Source organism: Microtus ochrogaster, chromosome 15, assembly GCF_000317375.1.
Source record: "Microtus ochrogaster isolate Prairie Vole_2 chromosome 15, MicOch1.0, whole genome shotgun sequence".
Lineage (NCBI taxonomy): Eukaryota > Metazoa > Chordata > Mammalia > Rodentia > Cricetidae > Microtus > Microtus ochrogaster.
In genome coordinates, this window is record NC_022017.1 from 37864264 (window position 1) to 37881193 (window position 16930).

The 16930-nt window shown below is 41.3% G+C and overlaps 1 protein-coding gene across 3 annotated transcripts in view; it reads left to right on the forward strand.

The window, feature by feature from the left end:
- Adcy8 (adenylate cyclase 8) overlaps positions 1 to 16930 on the forward strand; it is a 208214-nt gene that overhangs the window by 123553 nt on the left and 67731 nt on the right. For 2 of the 3 annotated variants that reach the window (XM_005354547.2, XM_005354548.3), the window contains exon 8: positions 13936 to 14133. The exons of the other annotated variant lie outside the window; for it this stretch is intronic. In XM_005354547.2, the coding sequence (XP_005354604.1) occupies positions 13936 to 14133 (198 nt within the window). The remainder of the gene's footprint in view (positions 1 to 13935; positions 14134 to 16930) is intronic. 3 annotated transcript variants of the gene reach the window in all.

Consider the following 16930-nt stretch of genomic DNA (forward strand, 5'->3'; position numbering starts at 1 on the left):
AAGGAAGGAAGGAAGGAAGGAAGGAAGGAAGGAAGGAAGGAAGGAAGGAAGGAAGGAAGGAAGAAAGAGTTAAAAATGTTTTAGAGATAAAGACAGTAAGTGTTTCGTATATTTCAGGAAAATAAGAATTACATCTGTTTTTCTCACCGTTATTTGGTAAGATAATATCTGATAAATCACATGGTGTGATTAATCTGTTCAGTAGACGAATGATATGGTAACCATGGATAGTGAAGGAGGCAAAGTTGGGAAGTGAGAAAAGCAGACCTTGAGGAATACTGTTAGAATTCCCATGAGGAGGCAGCTAAAGCAACAAAGCAATCAGGAGCCATCTGGGGGCACCATATCGTGGAGACTCAGAAGTTCAGCATTCTCAAGTGAGGGACCATCAGCAAACCAAAGATAACCAGCTGTTCCAATAATGTGAAAAGTCAGAACCGCCCATTGGAATTGGACTGAAAAACATCACTGGCAAGATACAGAGTTGGTGAGAAGGAAAGTCAAAAGCCAGTGTCATAGTTGATTAGAGAGGAGCCCAGGCTTCTCAAAACTCCAATTCTTGACCTCCTCCCTCCTTCCTTTTAATTTTAGTGATCTACCAGTGGCTGAGAGGAATGAGTGAAATTACTAAGATTGATCCCTCACCAACTGGTGAGTTTCCAAGTCCCCGTGTGCTTCATTTTGATGCTGGGCATATTTTCTACTCCTATCTGTATATCCGCATTCATTAAAATTGATTATTTGAGCCTGGCTGGGTGCTAACATACATGTTAATCTTCTGAGAACCAATGTTCTGCACCCTGAATCCACATATGTGCAAGTATTCTGCCCAGGGTCTTAAAGCCTGGTCTTCCTGGGCATTGGCTCAATCATCATTGGATTCCACCACCACCAAGCCCTGGATTCCTAAATGTAGGAAAGTAAGCAAACCAGAAGACAACTGGACTGCTAGATTGCAGAAGTAGAAGCTGATGGACCAAAACACACTGAGTATTTTTAAAGAATATGCACAAATCTGGGGACAAGGAAATCCCCGCCAAGGCTTGAGATCCCATAATTACCGTGACTTAGCAGGCCAATTGTCTAGATTCACTACTAGAATCTAGTAGTGAAAACATAGGCTTGGTCTTTGTCTTCCAGGATTGTATATTTCAGTGGACTGGGAGATGCATAGATTTACCAAAAGCTGTGAGCAGTATTTAAGAAATAAGGGTATGTGATGACTACGAAGTAAATATACCCTCTGCAGGGGGATTTTCAAAGAGGTCCTTCCTGAAGATTCCATCCGAACTTACACACACAAAAAAAAGCATTTGTCGTTCTGAAACCCCAATTAACTTCCTGAAGACTATGTAGCAGAAGCCAGAGCTGGATTTAGAATAAAGTTAGGTATGACCCCCAAAACCATGTGTTTTCCATCAGACCCCAATTCTTCCTCCTCAGTTTATTCAGAGCTTTCACTGTCTACATTGTTTTTCAAGTCAGTCAATACTCTAAACTGTGTGTGTGTGTGTGTGTGTGTGTGTGTGTGTGTGTGTGTGTGTGTGTGTGTGTGTATTCTGAGACAAATAGGTCACTGGCTCTGAAAAGCTATTTAGAATATTATGGCATAGCCCTAGGAATTGACCAGATGTAACCTTCTCCATTACCTAAGTAGCTAGCTGTTCCTCACTTGACTATCTGTCTAGTAACAAAATCTTCAATCAACCATTCAATGTAATTCCAGTTGGACTGGGTGATGTTGAGACCAAAAGAAAATGAAATGCTGAGAGAGGTGCTGGCTGGGCTGGCAGGGATGAGACAGGATCGTCCCAAGGGTGCTGTGATTTGTGCAGGCCCCACTGGGAATTTTCTTAAGGTCCATTTTCTAAATCTTTTGGAAGAACAGGAAGAATTCTCATCCAATAGCTTCCCTGATTAAAGTCTTCCTGCAGGCTGCTGATCATGCAGTTCCTCACGACAAACTGGTCCTAGCAGCGGTGAACTTTGTGATCTTCAGATAAATCTCTGCGGGTCCCAAAATGTGGCCAGAAAATGACCCTTGATGAATAGAGCCTAAATGGAAACAGTAGAATGAAGGGATTGCCCTGATTTCTCCACCTACCAACTTGCTAAGGCGCTTTGGGTAGCTACACTTCTCTCCACACCTCAACACATGCAGGCGTACAATGGCAGAGCTGAAATGGCTAAACTAGCACTCAAGTCCATTGCTCTGGTCACCACAGGCACATGCCAGGGTCTGGGGCAGTATTGTATGAGCTATGACTATTTCAGAATCCTTCCAAATTCAAGGAGTCCATGACTCTTTAGGAAGTGACGAGGACATATGCTATTCACAGTCATCAAGGGGTAGAATAAGGGTCATCTTTAAACTGTAATCGTAAAACAATGTAAAAGAATTTGAAGAAAAAAAAATATTTCACGGCCAGAGTTTGAAACCATGTCACATTAACATTATGTATAGCTTGAATTTTGATTACATGGAGATAAGCACCTAATTATTGTCCCAAATGCAGTTATACTCTGTCTACTTTCAACGTTCTTCTTTAGCATGATCACTGTGTTCTTCTCAGGTAGTATCCCTAGGATTTAATCTTTTCCTTGTTTCTACTCCTTAATACTAACCTACAAACTAAGCATCAGGCCCTTTTCTGTACAAATACTTGCCCACAAGACAGGAACACGCTATGTTCAGACACATTTTAGCTATCACGTTCAAGAAGAGCAAGTCTCTCCCACCAAGACGCTCACTCGTTCATGCATTCATCAACTACCCATTGAGTAACTGCCCTTGGCTAGGTGAGGTGCTAGAGTGAACACAGAGAAATGGAGAAGGCTGCCCAAATGGTCAGGAACTTTTGGCTAAGGGCTGATTCTTTTGGACACCGGGCTCAGTGTGAGCATTGCTCTGATTATAGGGCACTGTAGTAAAGAACGGGAGACTGATTGAGGCAATCAGAAAAAAACCTTCCAAGGAAGTGATGTTTGAACTACAGGAGGAAGTAAGCCAGGAACAAGAAATCATGGCAGCGAGGGAGAGAAAAGCAAATCTGCCCTCTTAGCCTGGCTTTCCATTGCTTCAAACCAAAGCACGGGATTCCCTTTCCCTGCACAGAAATTAGCCTCAAATTATTTCCACTGAAAACACTCAAAATGTTGGACACTGATATTAAAAGGGAAGATGCTTTCCCGGGGTCTACTGCTTCTGCTCATCATCAAACTGTTCATCTTTAATCTCATCATGCAGAAAATTGAAGGCAAATCTTTCTCCACGGACCATTTGTTTTTAATGATTTTAATGTTAGATTGGGTTTTGATGTTACCTGGATGAGACATCTATTGGGCTGGTGCTGAGAACATGGAAGACTTCAGGAAATTCCCTGTACTTAAATCTATACTTTTTCAGTAAGCTGGCTTTTCCTGGGATAACCCCAGATAACCTTGAGCTCGACTCTGAAGACGGCTGCTGAGTTCAGTCAGGGAGTCATTAGAGGATCTGGTTTTTCACCCTGTTCAGAAAAGCAAGCTGGTTTGAAGGCTTTCATGGAGTGCTTAGTAGATTAAACAAGCAATTGGACCCATTAACTTTGACTAATTACCCTCCCTTCCCCTGAAGTTCTGGGGTAGGTGTAAGCAAAAAAGATGACGTTAGATACATTGATGTGGCTCGAACAGAATGGCAGAACTAGAAACCTTTATTTAAGCTGTCAAATGGAAAACATATACCCTGTGGTTACTTTATAGGCATTACTGATGGGAACTTTTTAAAGCAAGTCAAAAGGACTCTTCTTTCATCAAGGATGACTTAGTATTTGCATGTCACAAACTGTGGCCTGACAAATAGAAATCAGTGCTGATCATATGGTGGAATCTGTTTGTTTTTGTTTTGTTTGATGGAAACCAGAGCCTGCAAACGCTCCACCACTGAGTTACATCCTCAGCTTCCCGTTCTTCTTCTTCTTTTTTCTATGAGACAGGTCACACTAAGTTGGTCCCGTCAGCCTTAAGGTCACTCTATAATCCACGCTGGCCTTGAAGCTGTGATCTTCTTGCTTCAATCTCCTATGTAGATGAGGTTTCCGAGTATAATGTTTTAAGCATATGGAAATATATCTGAAGAAAAACAGCAAATACCTGAATTTTTCACTTCCTAAATTTCCGAATTTGGGGCTAGAAAAGTGGCATTTGCTTTGTATTTTGGTCCCAGCACCTACTTTTCCAATGCCTAGGATGACCCTGTCCATTATAAATTTTTTTTCATTAAGCTACATCCAATTGATTCCAAGCTTACATCATAAGGGACAGCTTCTAGTATTTTGACACAATGAAATTTGTTTCTATTAGATATTTTTTCTTTGCAAACAAGATTGCACTGGTTGCTAATGACCTTTCCCCCAGGTCTTCAGTGGTATGTCCCAGTTGCCATCTCTTACCAATACCACTGCTCTGCAACATCGAAATGTCTCATTGCCCTGGGGTAATCTAATTCCACCCAAGCACAGATACTGGATTTTTTTTTTTGTTAACATGTACAGCCTCATGGGTGGCTGTTCGATGCATGCTTATTCTGAGTTGAGTTGGCTTCAGTATGAAATTTCAGTGGCTTACCTCAGGAAAGTAGATGAGATTGGTAAATTATCTCTGGATTTTGTTTATGCTTTCATTTTATATAATAATTTTTCTCCTTCATTTCTTATAAAATGCTACATATTTGAATTCTATTTATTTAATATCAACCAATAATAAAATTTAATCCTTATCAATGTATGTGTAGGTTTGTAAATGACTCTGTGCAAAACTGGAAAATAAAGATAAACTCACCATCCTTGCTCATATGTGAAATAAAATAACCAATGAAAAACTAAAAACAATAATAATAAAAAAGAGAGAGAGAGATCAGCTCAGGAACAAGCACTGAGGATAGCAATAGCAACCAAGAGAAGCTGGACTGATCAGACAGTTCTCATGGGAAGTGTGTACTAAGAACGCTGCATTGAGAGGAAGAAGACACGGCCAAAGTCCCAAACACTTTCAACCTGGGAGGTAGTTTCTTCTCATCGCCATTTTGTCTTGTTTCAAACTCTGTACCTCAAGCTCCAGAAGATCCGGCCTCCATAGGCATTCCCATATATGCTACTCACACGCATGCGTATATATGCACATATAAAAGTAAGAAATAAAACATTGATAACTACATCTGATTAGCATATTATATAACTGTACCTGAACAAATTATTCTAGTAGGCATAAAACACCAACCATGAATCCTTTATCAGTAACTCAAACAAAACTTCTCTTCTTGAAGGAGATTAAAGTTTAGGGAACTTTTAAATTCCCCCTCCCCAATTTCTATTAAAAAAACACACATACACATATAAACATGTACATGCTGGCACATTGACCTAAACTGCATTTTCTCATAGTATTGATATTTTTTCAAAAACCAAGGCCTTTTATATTGGAGTGGGAAGGATTGAGTAAATTGGGTCCCTGTCTGTATTCCACATTCACTTCCTGGAGTGAAAATTTCCAGGCTGTGGACACAAGATCATTTTGTCCATTGGATAGTGGCCACCTCTCCAGCCACAGCCGGACATCTTGGCCCAATGGTTTCAGTGGTAGGGTCACTTGGGTTCACACTTGCCTGTGTCCCATAAACAAACCATTATGTGCCCACTCCTCTCTCTCAGTTGAGTCAGGGGTCCCTTTGCCTCCCTAAGTCTGACCCTGTCCCTACCTTTATTCTCCCCTAACCTGACATGAAGCCAGGACTGGGGCTGGCATATCTCTTGAATGCATTACTGTGGACACACTATTTTAAGACTGAAATTTCCATTAGCAATTGTACTTCCCATTGGGTGGCTTCAAATTGGTCACCTGTAAATGGATGTACCATGTTGCTTCAAGAAACCAGCAGAAGTTTCGCAGCTACCTCGTTTTGTTAAAAAAAATAGCCCAGGGTGAAGCAACTCAAATGCAATCACATTTCCCCATTTGAGTGACAGAATCCACAATCTAAGCAAGCTTCTCAGACAGGAGAGGATCAATGTAAGAAGACGTTTGTTCATAATTGTGATTGCTGGGGTAACTGGACAAGGGATTGGAAACTAGGGTTCAGATGCTGAAGGTTTGCTTTTTGGACTCTGTCTACTGTTCTGAAACTTCTACCCAGACATCTGAAATTTTGGTTGTTGGTGAAGGCTCCGCCACAGCTGGGCATATCCCATCACAAATAAAAAATGAAGACCAGTATCCCCGCTCCCCAAACCGTGACCCAATAATATGAGCTGAACAGCAAGGGTGAGGCATTGAGCACCACCTAGAGCACACAAGGAAAAGACAGTGAGTTTTTGCTTAAATGTTCCTGGGTTTAAGTCCCCAAATACAAAAGGTGTTTTAATGGTGCCATTCAATCATACTAGCTAAAGATCAAGAGTAAGCTCATAAGATGCAAATTAGTACAAAATTAGTAAACACCTCCTGCATGATCAGCCAACAGTAGGGATGCCTTGCTGCTCGTGTGTTATTTTCTTCATCTGAGAGAGCTTGAAATTGCAACACAGAAGATGACAAAGGACAACCAAAGACTTTTGGTTGCAAAGAACTTTCTGTCCCCATCACATCATCATTCAGACCGTATCTGAAAACTCTGAATTCTTCCCTAAGGTGAGATTTAGCAGTGGCCCAGATTGCCTGCGCCCAGAACTGACACCATTCACACATCTCTGGACATTGGAAACTAGCTACAGACAGAAGTAGAATCCTCTGATAGGCTTCTGAGAAAATTCTGGACTCTTAATTCAGAAAATAGAGGGGACATTCTGACCCTAGTTATTTCATTTCCTGGCTATAAGACCATATGAATTACATAAAGGCTCTTCTGGACCAGAATACTGGGACTTCCTCCCACAAGAAGAGCTCATTAGACATTGCTTTAGCTTTGTGTGGAGAGCAAATCTTACTGCTGTAAGTACTATGAGAAAGTAAATCAGATTCTTACCTTAAAAAATGCATAAACACATTATTTGGATGTGATACTTCATTTCCTCTTTATGAAAACAAGGAAAATTGTGTCATTGACTATTGAGCCTTGCTTGTAGAGACTGGTTCAAATTCCTATAGATCTCATTCCCATAAAAGGGGACAATACTACATTCATGTTTTGGAGACTTTATGTGGATATTTTAGGAAATGTCACCCAAGTTGATGGTTATCTAAATGCTACTCTGTGTGTTCTTTAAAAAAAAAATTATCAACTCACATTTGAAGAAATCTGTGCTCCTCATCCCTAGATTTAGGGAAAACATAATTCTGTCTTTTCCAAACAGGGCAACATTCTCCCTGAACTCTCAAATCCAGAGTGCTAAAACTATCCCAAGAGCTTTCTTAAAAAGAAAAATGGTAATTATTTAAGGAAGTGAATATGCAAATTAGTATGATTCACTTTCCTACCATATGTATGTGGTATAACACCACTGTGTGCCCTTTTACTATATGATTATCACCCACCAAAAAGACAAATTAAACTTTTGTAAAGGAAAAGCCTCCTCTTATGATTGAATTTGTATTTTAACAAATGATATAGAAAATGAATTGTATTACTGTATGTACATGGGATGTTCCCATCCAGTCCAAATATTATTCTTGCATTCTTTAGGGCCAAGGACAATACATAAGAACTTGAAAGGTTTTCTTTTCCACAGACCAAGCACTTTGGACAACAGGCAAATGGAATGACAGATGCTCAAGGCCAGGCATAAGATATGCCCCAGAGGTGATGGAAGGGTGGTCCAAAAACCAGCTAAACCAGCCTTTGATCATCCTACTTCTCAGTGCAGACTCGTCTGGAACTGGAAATAAGCAGACTTTGAGAACTGACAGGCTTCAGGTCAAGTGGGAGAAGCTTTGGTGAAGTCCTGGTTTGCTGACTGTGTTATCCTCTATAGGTTTATCCAAATCAGCAGTGAGCTGTTCCTAAGCCATACCCACTTGTAACTGGATATCGAGGGTACCACAATAACCTAATAGTGGAGCAAAAAAAACTATGGAGTCCTTTCCCTCGCTTAACCTTCTTAAGCAAATTAGCTAAAGGGACATGCTTGAGCTGAAGTTTGTCAAGGCTCGGTTCCAGAAAAGACTCAAAGTTATCACTTTTGGACTTCTCTAGTAGCACTGGGAGATGTAGTCTGAAAGGCAGTCTCTGAAGTCCCAGAATGCAAAGGAGACCTCATACTGAGAGGCACCACAGGGATGCTTTTATGCTTTAAAATTTAAAGGTTTTTGCTCTTCACTGTAATGTCAGCTGTCATGGTAGTAGTGTCATTTATTTCATGATGATCTGGTGACCAAAACCAGAAACAAAGCTCAGAAAATATTATTTTTTATTTACCAAGGCTTGGTACAGAGGATCTTTCTAAATTTAGAGTTACATTGGAGGAAAATGAGAAATGATAACATGGCACTTAATAATAAAGACCAGTGACACTTCCCGAGAGGTAATCTTGACATAGACACCTGTAGTAATAGGAGCAGTGGGGCTGCTTCCTGCCACCCGGCTAGCTTTACCCGAAATAATTACACGGACACTGTATTCTTTTAAACACTGCTTGGCTCATTTCTATCTAGCCTCTTCTCAGCTCTCGCACCTGGACTAGCCCATTTCTAGTGTAGCCCACAAGGTGGCTTACCAGGGAGATTCTAGCCTACGTCCATCCTGGGTCGGATATCATCACATGTGCCTCAGAGAGCAGAGCTATCCCCACATCTGCCCAGGAGCCGGGAGCATGGCGTCTCTCTGAGGCGTCTGCCCCCGAGAGGAGAGCTGTTGAATCTGAGCTCACTTCCTCTTCCTCCCAGCATTCTGTTCTGTTTACTCCTCCCACCTATGTTTTAACCTATCAGGGCAAGCAGCTTCTTTATTTAATTAACCAATGACCTTCCTCCATCAGACACCCTTACATCCATCCACTCTGTTGTTCATTCAATGCATACTTATTAAAAACCTAGCAAACACATCAAGTGATAGAAACTTGCTCATACATGGGACACTGTGCCTTATTTCATGGAGATCAGAGACTAATGAACAAGCACACACATGCTCAAGAAACAAGTTCTCTGCTAAGGACAATGTATGCTCAGAATACACTCCCAGAAGGTGACTATGTCTGATTTCATTTTGAAAGAAGATGAAGAACATGTGTGCACTCAGGACTGAACAGGGCAGAAGCCTAAAGTCTTGTGTCTACTGATCTCATGCATGCTTCTACCTCACGCATATATATTAGGAGATCTAAGTACATAGCTTTTTGAACAAACATGTACTGAGCAACTATAAAATATGAGGCATTGTCAAGGGTAACTGTCAATATAAAAAAAAACAAATCTCCTGCCTCAATGTAGCTAGAGAGAGATGCAAAAGGAAGCAAATATTAGGTTCTTATTTCCTGGCCAACTGGTCTACAGAACCACAGTATCATGCAGAACCCTGTTATGTGTGTGTGTGTGTGTGTGTGTGTGTGTGTGTGTGTGTGTATGTGTGCTTCTGGGAACATGGTGGGAAAGAGTGAAGTGGAAGGTTTGGGTCCTGAGACTGCGTGAGTTGACTTGAAGAACCGGCGGTGATGCTGTGAAGGATGTGCCTAGATTTACTCTCTTGCCTCATCACTCTGTGTCTCCTTTATGTTTCTGCCAATTCCCCTCCTTCCTGCCAGTCTGTGTCCCAGATTTGTAACTTTTTGGTTTTGTTGTGTGATCTACTTAGATTAACTTGTATTATGTGTGTAACTGTAGGATTATAACTACACATGGAGTCTGTTTGGGTCACCAGTGGGCATAACTGAGGGCAATGACTTCTCTTCTAAATCAGTAGCAAAGAGTTCAGCGGTGGAGAATGGGGTTCCCTTGAACACCTCTTTCATCCACACCTGGTTGTTGATGGATGCTGTACATATATCCCAGCTGCTGTGAATTCGAGTGACAATAACTATGACATTTCACAGCTCTTCACCCCATCTTCCAGCTGTTACATTCTTTCCTACTCCCTTTTTCACAATGGAAAATGGATGGGTCTCACAGGTGTACTTTCTGCCTTAAATCTAGTACTAGGAACCAAGGCCAAATAATGTTACGGCCATTTGGGAAGTGGCAGGACCTGAAAGGAGTAAGGGGTTCAGTGGGTTCAAAGGAAAAGAAGAAGCATCTCAAGTTTTTATGTCACAAAGCAAACAATGAGCATCCCACCCCCACTCAAATACAGCTAACAAAAGCTCCCTAGACCCTGTCATGGTATTTCCACCACTCCCACACTCTCAAGCAAGACCCTGTCTTCACAATCTTGCCTACAGAAGATCTGTAATCCACATATGCGCTCTGGTATGTCTTAAGCTCTGTGGAAGAGAGAGTTATTTAAAGAGTGTATGCAGACCAACAAGGACAATTCTGGGAACTACCACATCTGTTTTACAATGAAAGTTTGAAGTGAGAGTTCAACTCAAGCAATAACTATCATTGATACTGTCGATTTTGCCTCTCTGATGATATCTAAAGCACCAGATAAGATGAACAGCATGATTTATGTATGGCATCATCTATTTATAATGGTACAGTAATATCTGATTATCATCAAATATATTCCTACTTCATCCTGAGCTCATAAATATCTAGAAACATCAGCTAAAACTGTGAATACATAGTACAACTGAATGTTAAATAATACATTTTTATCAATCTTATATTAAAGTGTATATTTAAAACTGGAATCATTTGTAAAACCCAACTCTGTTTTGACCTGATCTCAACCTAGCTCTTCTATGTTAGGTGGCTTTAAAAGAATAGAAAGTATTGTGCTATTTAAAATAGCTCATTCTGGCATGACTTTATGTAGACAAATGACTCGTGTCTTATATTTCCCAATTCTCCTTGCAAACAAATTGCTGTAAAGATACAAGTATCTGGACTGCCAGGATTGGCAGCATCAATCCACTAAGGTGAACATGGAACAAAATCCAATTATTTTCTGGTGTAGGGTGTCAAAGAACATCCCAAACTATAGTCACCTCAAAAGTCATGTATCCCTTGTAGTGCTTTGGAAGCCACACAAAAGTAGATGACTGGCTGGTGTCTGTTTCTTATTTCAATCTGCTTGACCTTTTGAGATGATTTTGTTTCTTTACTGTATGCAGCTTAAATACAGTTGGGATTCCCCACGACAACATTTTAGTGGAAGCATCGCTTTTCCAACTAGGAACTACATTTGGATGGTACTGATAAATGAAAAGAGAGTTGAGAACAAATTCATTCTCATTGGGAACAAGCATACTGGTATCCAGGACCACAGAGGGGACCTGTGAGCAGGCAAGATTTCACTGGTCCCTGCCTTACAGAAGTGGTCAGTGAATACCAAAGAATACTCTGGTCAGCAACCAACAAAATTTATGCCCAGGTCCCAGGGCCTCTTACAGACTAGCATAAGTTCCCAGTGATATTTTTCATCAGTCCACATCATCATGAGAAAAAATAAAGGCAGAATAGACAGCTTACTCCATAACTTGTGTTCATGTGGGGCATAGCTCAAGAATAGAGCACTGACCTGATGTATGCAAAGCCCTAGGTTTGATCCTCAACCTTACCAGAAAGCAATTAACAGCTAGTTAATTAATTCAATGTGATCCAAGGGTTGTTTTTTATTTCAAGGCTATGTCATTTTTGTTGGGAAAAAATGTCCAATTTCTTCTTTTTATGAAATACTGTTGCTTGGCCTCTTGAGTTGATTTAATGTTGATCTTCCCTTGAGAGCATGTGCCCTAAAGCTGCACTTGTGGTAAATGCTGCTACTATAGAAAATATGTCCCCAAAATATGTTTTGAAACTTGCCTGCTCCATGAAACTTGGGAGTCTCAGGGCTGCAGTCATGATGGACTAGCAGAATGGGTGTGCTTGATTTAATTCGAAGAAGGAAACCTGTACGCACATTAAAATTATAAGCAGCTATAGAGATGTCTCCCTCCAAATGCATGTATATACTGCAGCTGTTGAACTCTAGCTGTTAACACTTCCAGAAAGCATTCTGGCATCCCTTAACCACAATAAACACCTAGATAGGGGCAACCTGAGCATCCTTCCCACCTCCTCTCCAAGACAGAAAAAAAAAGTTGTGTCCAAACTGCACGGGAAGAGTTGTTGCCCGTGAAACAAATGGGAGATCTACCGAGGGACCACCAGTTCCGTTCCTGCAGCCGCATAGCTGCACCAATTCTTAGTGTCTTGACCTGGGGTGGACTCTGCTGCCCAATTTTCTGCAACTTTGGCCCCTGCTTCCTTCTTTCAAGTCCTGACCTCCTCTCCCCCTTGCCCTTTCCTGCCTACCTCCCCTGAACATCTGTCCTTTTCTCTATAGTAATTTCCTAGGTACTTGGTGCTGAAATCAATTATATCAGTGGAGTGAGGGTATATTTTGATTAGCCATGTTGGAACTTTTTACTCCACCCATTATCCTGGGACTGAAGAAGGGGGTTTTAGTCGATTCTACCTCTGATGAAGATTTACCATAGAGTTCTTTAGAGATATCAAATTTATATGACATTGACTATTCCTAACAATGCTATAGGAAGAATCATTATCACATGGACTAAATGATTTCAAAGAGGTTAGAGCCCATGACTCTGTTTGGACTCCAAAGTCAGTGGGTTCATATCAGCTTTGAGAAAGTTGTAGCTCTTGAACAAGTCTCTCCAAGGCTGTAGACGCATGAAAGTTTGGGGCCAAAAGATCTTAAAATGCTTCATCACCCTCATGTGCTTTCCTGGGATGATTCTGTAACTTAGTCGGTCTAGCCTGTGTTCTAAGCATAGCAAAACTAAGAGGCTGGTAGAGGAAAGCAGAGGCTGCGAGTCTATACCAAAGTGGGGAGTGTGTACTTCCTCACAGATGCATCACAGCCTCTGCTTCTACTCGGGAAAATCCCTAATGGGGGACTGGGCTCCTCTGCTCCTCTATTCCTTTAGGCCAACTTACGGTTTGTTTGATTTAATTTTTAGTTTTCTTTAATAAGCCATCTGAAATTGGAGCTGTAAGTTGAGTATTGCATTTGGCTTGAGTCAGCCAGCTGATTCTCATCAGTGGCTGTTGAATCGCCAGGAGACAAGGTCTCTGCTATGTCCTCATGAGCCAATGCAATCTCTGCATCCATGTCCCCATGTCTGTTTACCAGCCATGGTGGTACACCTTCTTCCACCTGACGCTGTGTAATCCTGGGAAACAGTGAGATGCTGGAATTGCTTGCACTTTTGCCTAAAGAATATTATACATATATCTATATAAAAATATAGATATATAATGGTTTATGTTGGAAGAAAACATTCTATGTGTAAAAAAAAATAAACCTTATTAATATTTGTCACGTTTGAGAAGCAGAGCCTGGCACATCTGAGTGTCTGTGTTTGTGGGATGCTTAAATAACAAAGGCAAGCCACAAGGCACCCTGAGTCTTCTCATCATCGTTAAATGAAAAAACCTCATCCAAACGTGGAATCTATTCAGTGGGGGGGAGCTCATTTTGGTGGGCTTTTCAGACACACAGACTTCCTGCTATTTCTTTGGTTCTCTTTCTCTCGTACCTGAGATGGGCTTAGTTAGAGAAAGAGCGGCGACTCACATTTCTCGGGCAACAGCTGCCTAAATGCCTCAACCAAAGGAATTCAGTGAACCTACACGGAGGAAAGAGAGTGTTCCTCTCCACGGGATACTTTGCCAGGTTGTGTTTCTCTGAATCAAATGCTAACTCACCAAGTGTTGTAGGCACCACTGAATACAACTGCATGGAATGCCGTGACTGTGTGCAATGCAACATGATCTAAAAAAAAAAAAAAACATTGCATTTCTTTTTGGATCCGAAGGGGACCAGCAGGTTTATTGTGTTTGCATGTGCTTTCCCTCTAGACTCTGGCTGCCCTAACAAGAAATTCAATAAATCTGCTTCCAAACCATCTCGCACAAGCTTTGCATGTCCAGTCTGGGCCTGAGGAAATTAACAAGAGAATAGAGCATACCATCGACTTGCGGAGTGGCGATAAGCTGAGAAGAGAGCATATCAAGCCATTCTCACTGATGTTTAAAGACTCCAGCCTGGAGCACAAGGTAGAACTGAGTCTCCACGGCGGCTTTTTCTCAAGTAAATTCTTGTCCATGTTTGTGGGATTAGAGTGCGCAAGGGCTGTGGTCTTGCTTTCCGTTTCTTGCCTGTTTGGTTTGATTGGATTGATTCGATTCAGTACTGTTTTTCTCTTACTCTCTTTGGAAACAATGAGTGGACAGAAGGCCATGAAAGGAGATGATCGGTAGACAAAGAGATCCTCATCCCTGAGCTTTAAGAGAAAGATGCCTAAAGAACAGGGAAGCCTTGACCCCTTAAACACCAGAAGAGTTTTTTTTTCCATTTTGAGACGATGAAGACAAGTAGCTTCGCTAAGCCTTTGTGTCCACTCTGGGATGCATTCATTTCACTGTAACCCTGATAGCCTAATGTATGTGGACTCTCAAACGCTGATGTAAATGTCAGCAGTGAACCCTGTATCTCTTAGATCTTAAGGTGTTAGCCAGTTTTCCAATTGTTTGCTGGATCAGAGTCCATCTCCAACCCCAATTTGGTGATATGCTGTGGATTCTGAGTCAGGCTGAATTCCACCCTTGCTTCTTCCTTTCTATGTGACCTTTGACACATAGTCACTCAGTAGAGTGACTTCACTGAGCATGTAGTCCTTTCTGTAAAAGAAGGGTACCATACATGTCTCAATCATGAGTTGTCTTGGTTACTTGTTTGTTATTATAATTTTAAGAACTGACAAAATACTAAAGGAAGAAAAGATGTCTTTTGACTCACAGTTCGGGGGACAGTACATCACGGCAAGGAAATCAGGGTACTTGAAAGAGCCGGTTGCATAGCCTTCACAGTCAGAAAGAAAAGAACAATAAACATTTGTACCCGCTCCTTTCATCTTTGTATTCAGTTCACAGAGCCAGTTCATGGAATCGTGCTACCTGCCATTAGGGTAAATACTGAACTAACCTACTGAATGAAACCCCATGTGTGTCCAGAAGCTAATTTCTAGGTAATCCCTTACAGACAAACTCAGAAGTTCCTTTGCTACATGATTCTGGATTCTGTCAATTTAGCAATCATAAATCATCACACAGGTTATTATGAAAGTCTCCTAGTCAAAGCTTACCTTAGGCAAATTGTTCCAATATGGCAAGCCATCGCTGTGTGGCCGTTTTCCATTCTCTTCTGCCCCAGCTCTGTACTGGGGGAGAAGGGAAGAGGCATGGAGTGACCTGCTTAGATGAACTATGCATTTTCACTGTTAGGAGAAGGCAGACCTTCGCTGGCTGAGCATAGGAGGTGTTGGGCATCTGCAGGAGCCTCGAGCAAGAACAGCAGGGCATTTGCAAGCAAATATCGGGAGTTTGATCCAATGCTTCACAAAGCTCCAGTGAGCAAGTCTCTTGTGAGTTTGCTCAGCTGCCTGGGAGATTAAGCTTTCCCCGGTTAGGAGAATTCACAGCTCCATGAAGATGCCCTGCTCCCAGTGAGTTTCTCTGATTGCTACCTACAGACTACGAACTCTAAACCGAAAGTCTTCTACCTTCAATTCCCAATTTAAATTCCATTGTGTGTACACACTAAGCAAAGGGAAAAGAAAGAAACATTTTTGCCTCAATCAACACCCCCCCCAAGAATAGCAGGTGTGATTTTCTTATTCATAATATAATGAAGGGCTTACAGACCAGAATTAAGATCATTTTGTTTCCTGGGTGCTCTATAAAAGGAACTAGGACAATGAGCAGAGTGGCTTTTCAGAGAATCTTCTCCATTAGCCTGTGTATCCACTGTAGTTCCACCCAGGAGTGAACAAAACCCTTTTATTTCCTTCTTACTAGAAGTGTATTTGCCTCGCTAGTGTCTTAACCCCTGCAGACTGCAGTATCTAGTATGTTTTAGATAGTAGTGTCTGTATCTTATTTGCAGCTACCTTGTACTAGAATAAAAAAAAATGTCAGTTAATACATGTCTGGGGTTGATTTCTTTGACAGGGGGCATTCTTCCAGAACAGTTAGAGGGTAGTATTACAGTATACGTGAGATCTGCTCATTGGTGAACAAGCCACGTACCACCTAACATGTTCTCTATGGTACTCAGTGGTAAGGACAGTGTAGCAAACTAAAAGAGACATTTAGTTGCCTTGCTGAGGTCCCAGAGACTTTCTTCAGTGTCTCGCACCCTGAGACCTCTCTATGGACTAGGTTTCTGCTAAGCAAAGAGTATGTAATAAGTGGCTTCAATTAAGGATCTACAGCTGGTAGTATAAAATGACTAAGACACCAGAATAAAGTAGATGCTATTATGCTATTCAGCTTTTAATTGATCAGGAGAGACAGAGAGGAATAGTTTTGAAGCCCAGGGGACTTGGATTGAAAGTGACCATGATACAAAGGCCGGTGTGCTTGTTCATGACACACCTCTGCCCAGGTGCCCAGGGCTTGCTCCTATACGTGCTTTCTTGAAGAAGAAAAGCCTGTCCATTCTTATCCTTTGTGAACTTTGGGTGAAAAAGAGGCAGATGAAAGAGACAGGGAAAAGGTTGAGGTAGGAAAGTGTCCTAAAACCTTAGCAAAGTAATAACAAGATTCTCAGAACACAGGATGCTAGAATAGCATTGGTGTGATACATTAACTCTTGGTACCCTTAGAGAAAAATCTACTCTCACACTTGAGAAAAGAACACTGACCCTTTAAGAGCATGAGCATAGGTCACAGAATTCTAAAGCTAGGAACCATATTTTATTGACTCTAGGTATCATCAATCCAGGGGTAGTGTTTTCTCTGTCATTCAGAAACAAAAATTACACAGCATTAAAGATCTATGGGAAGCATGAAC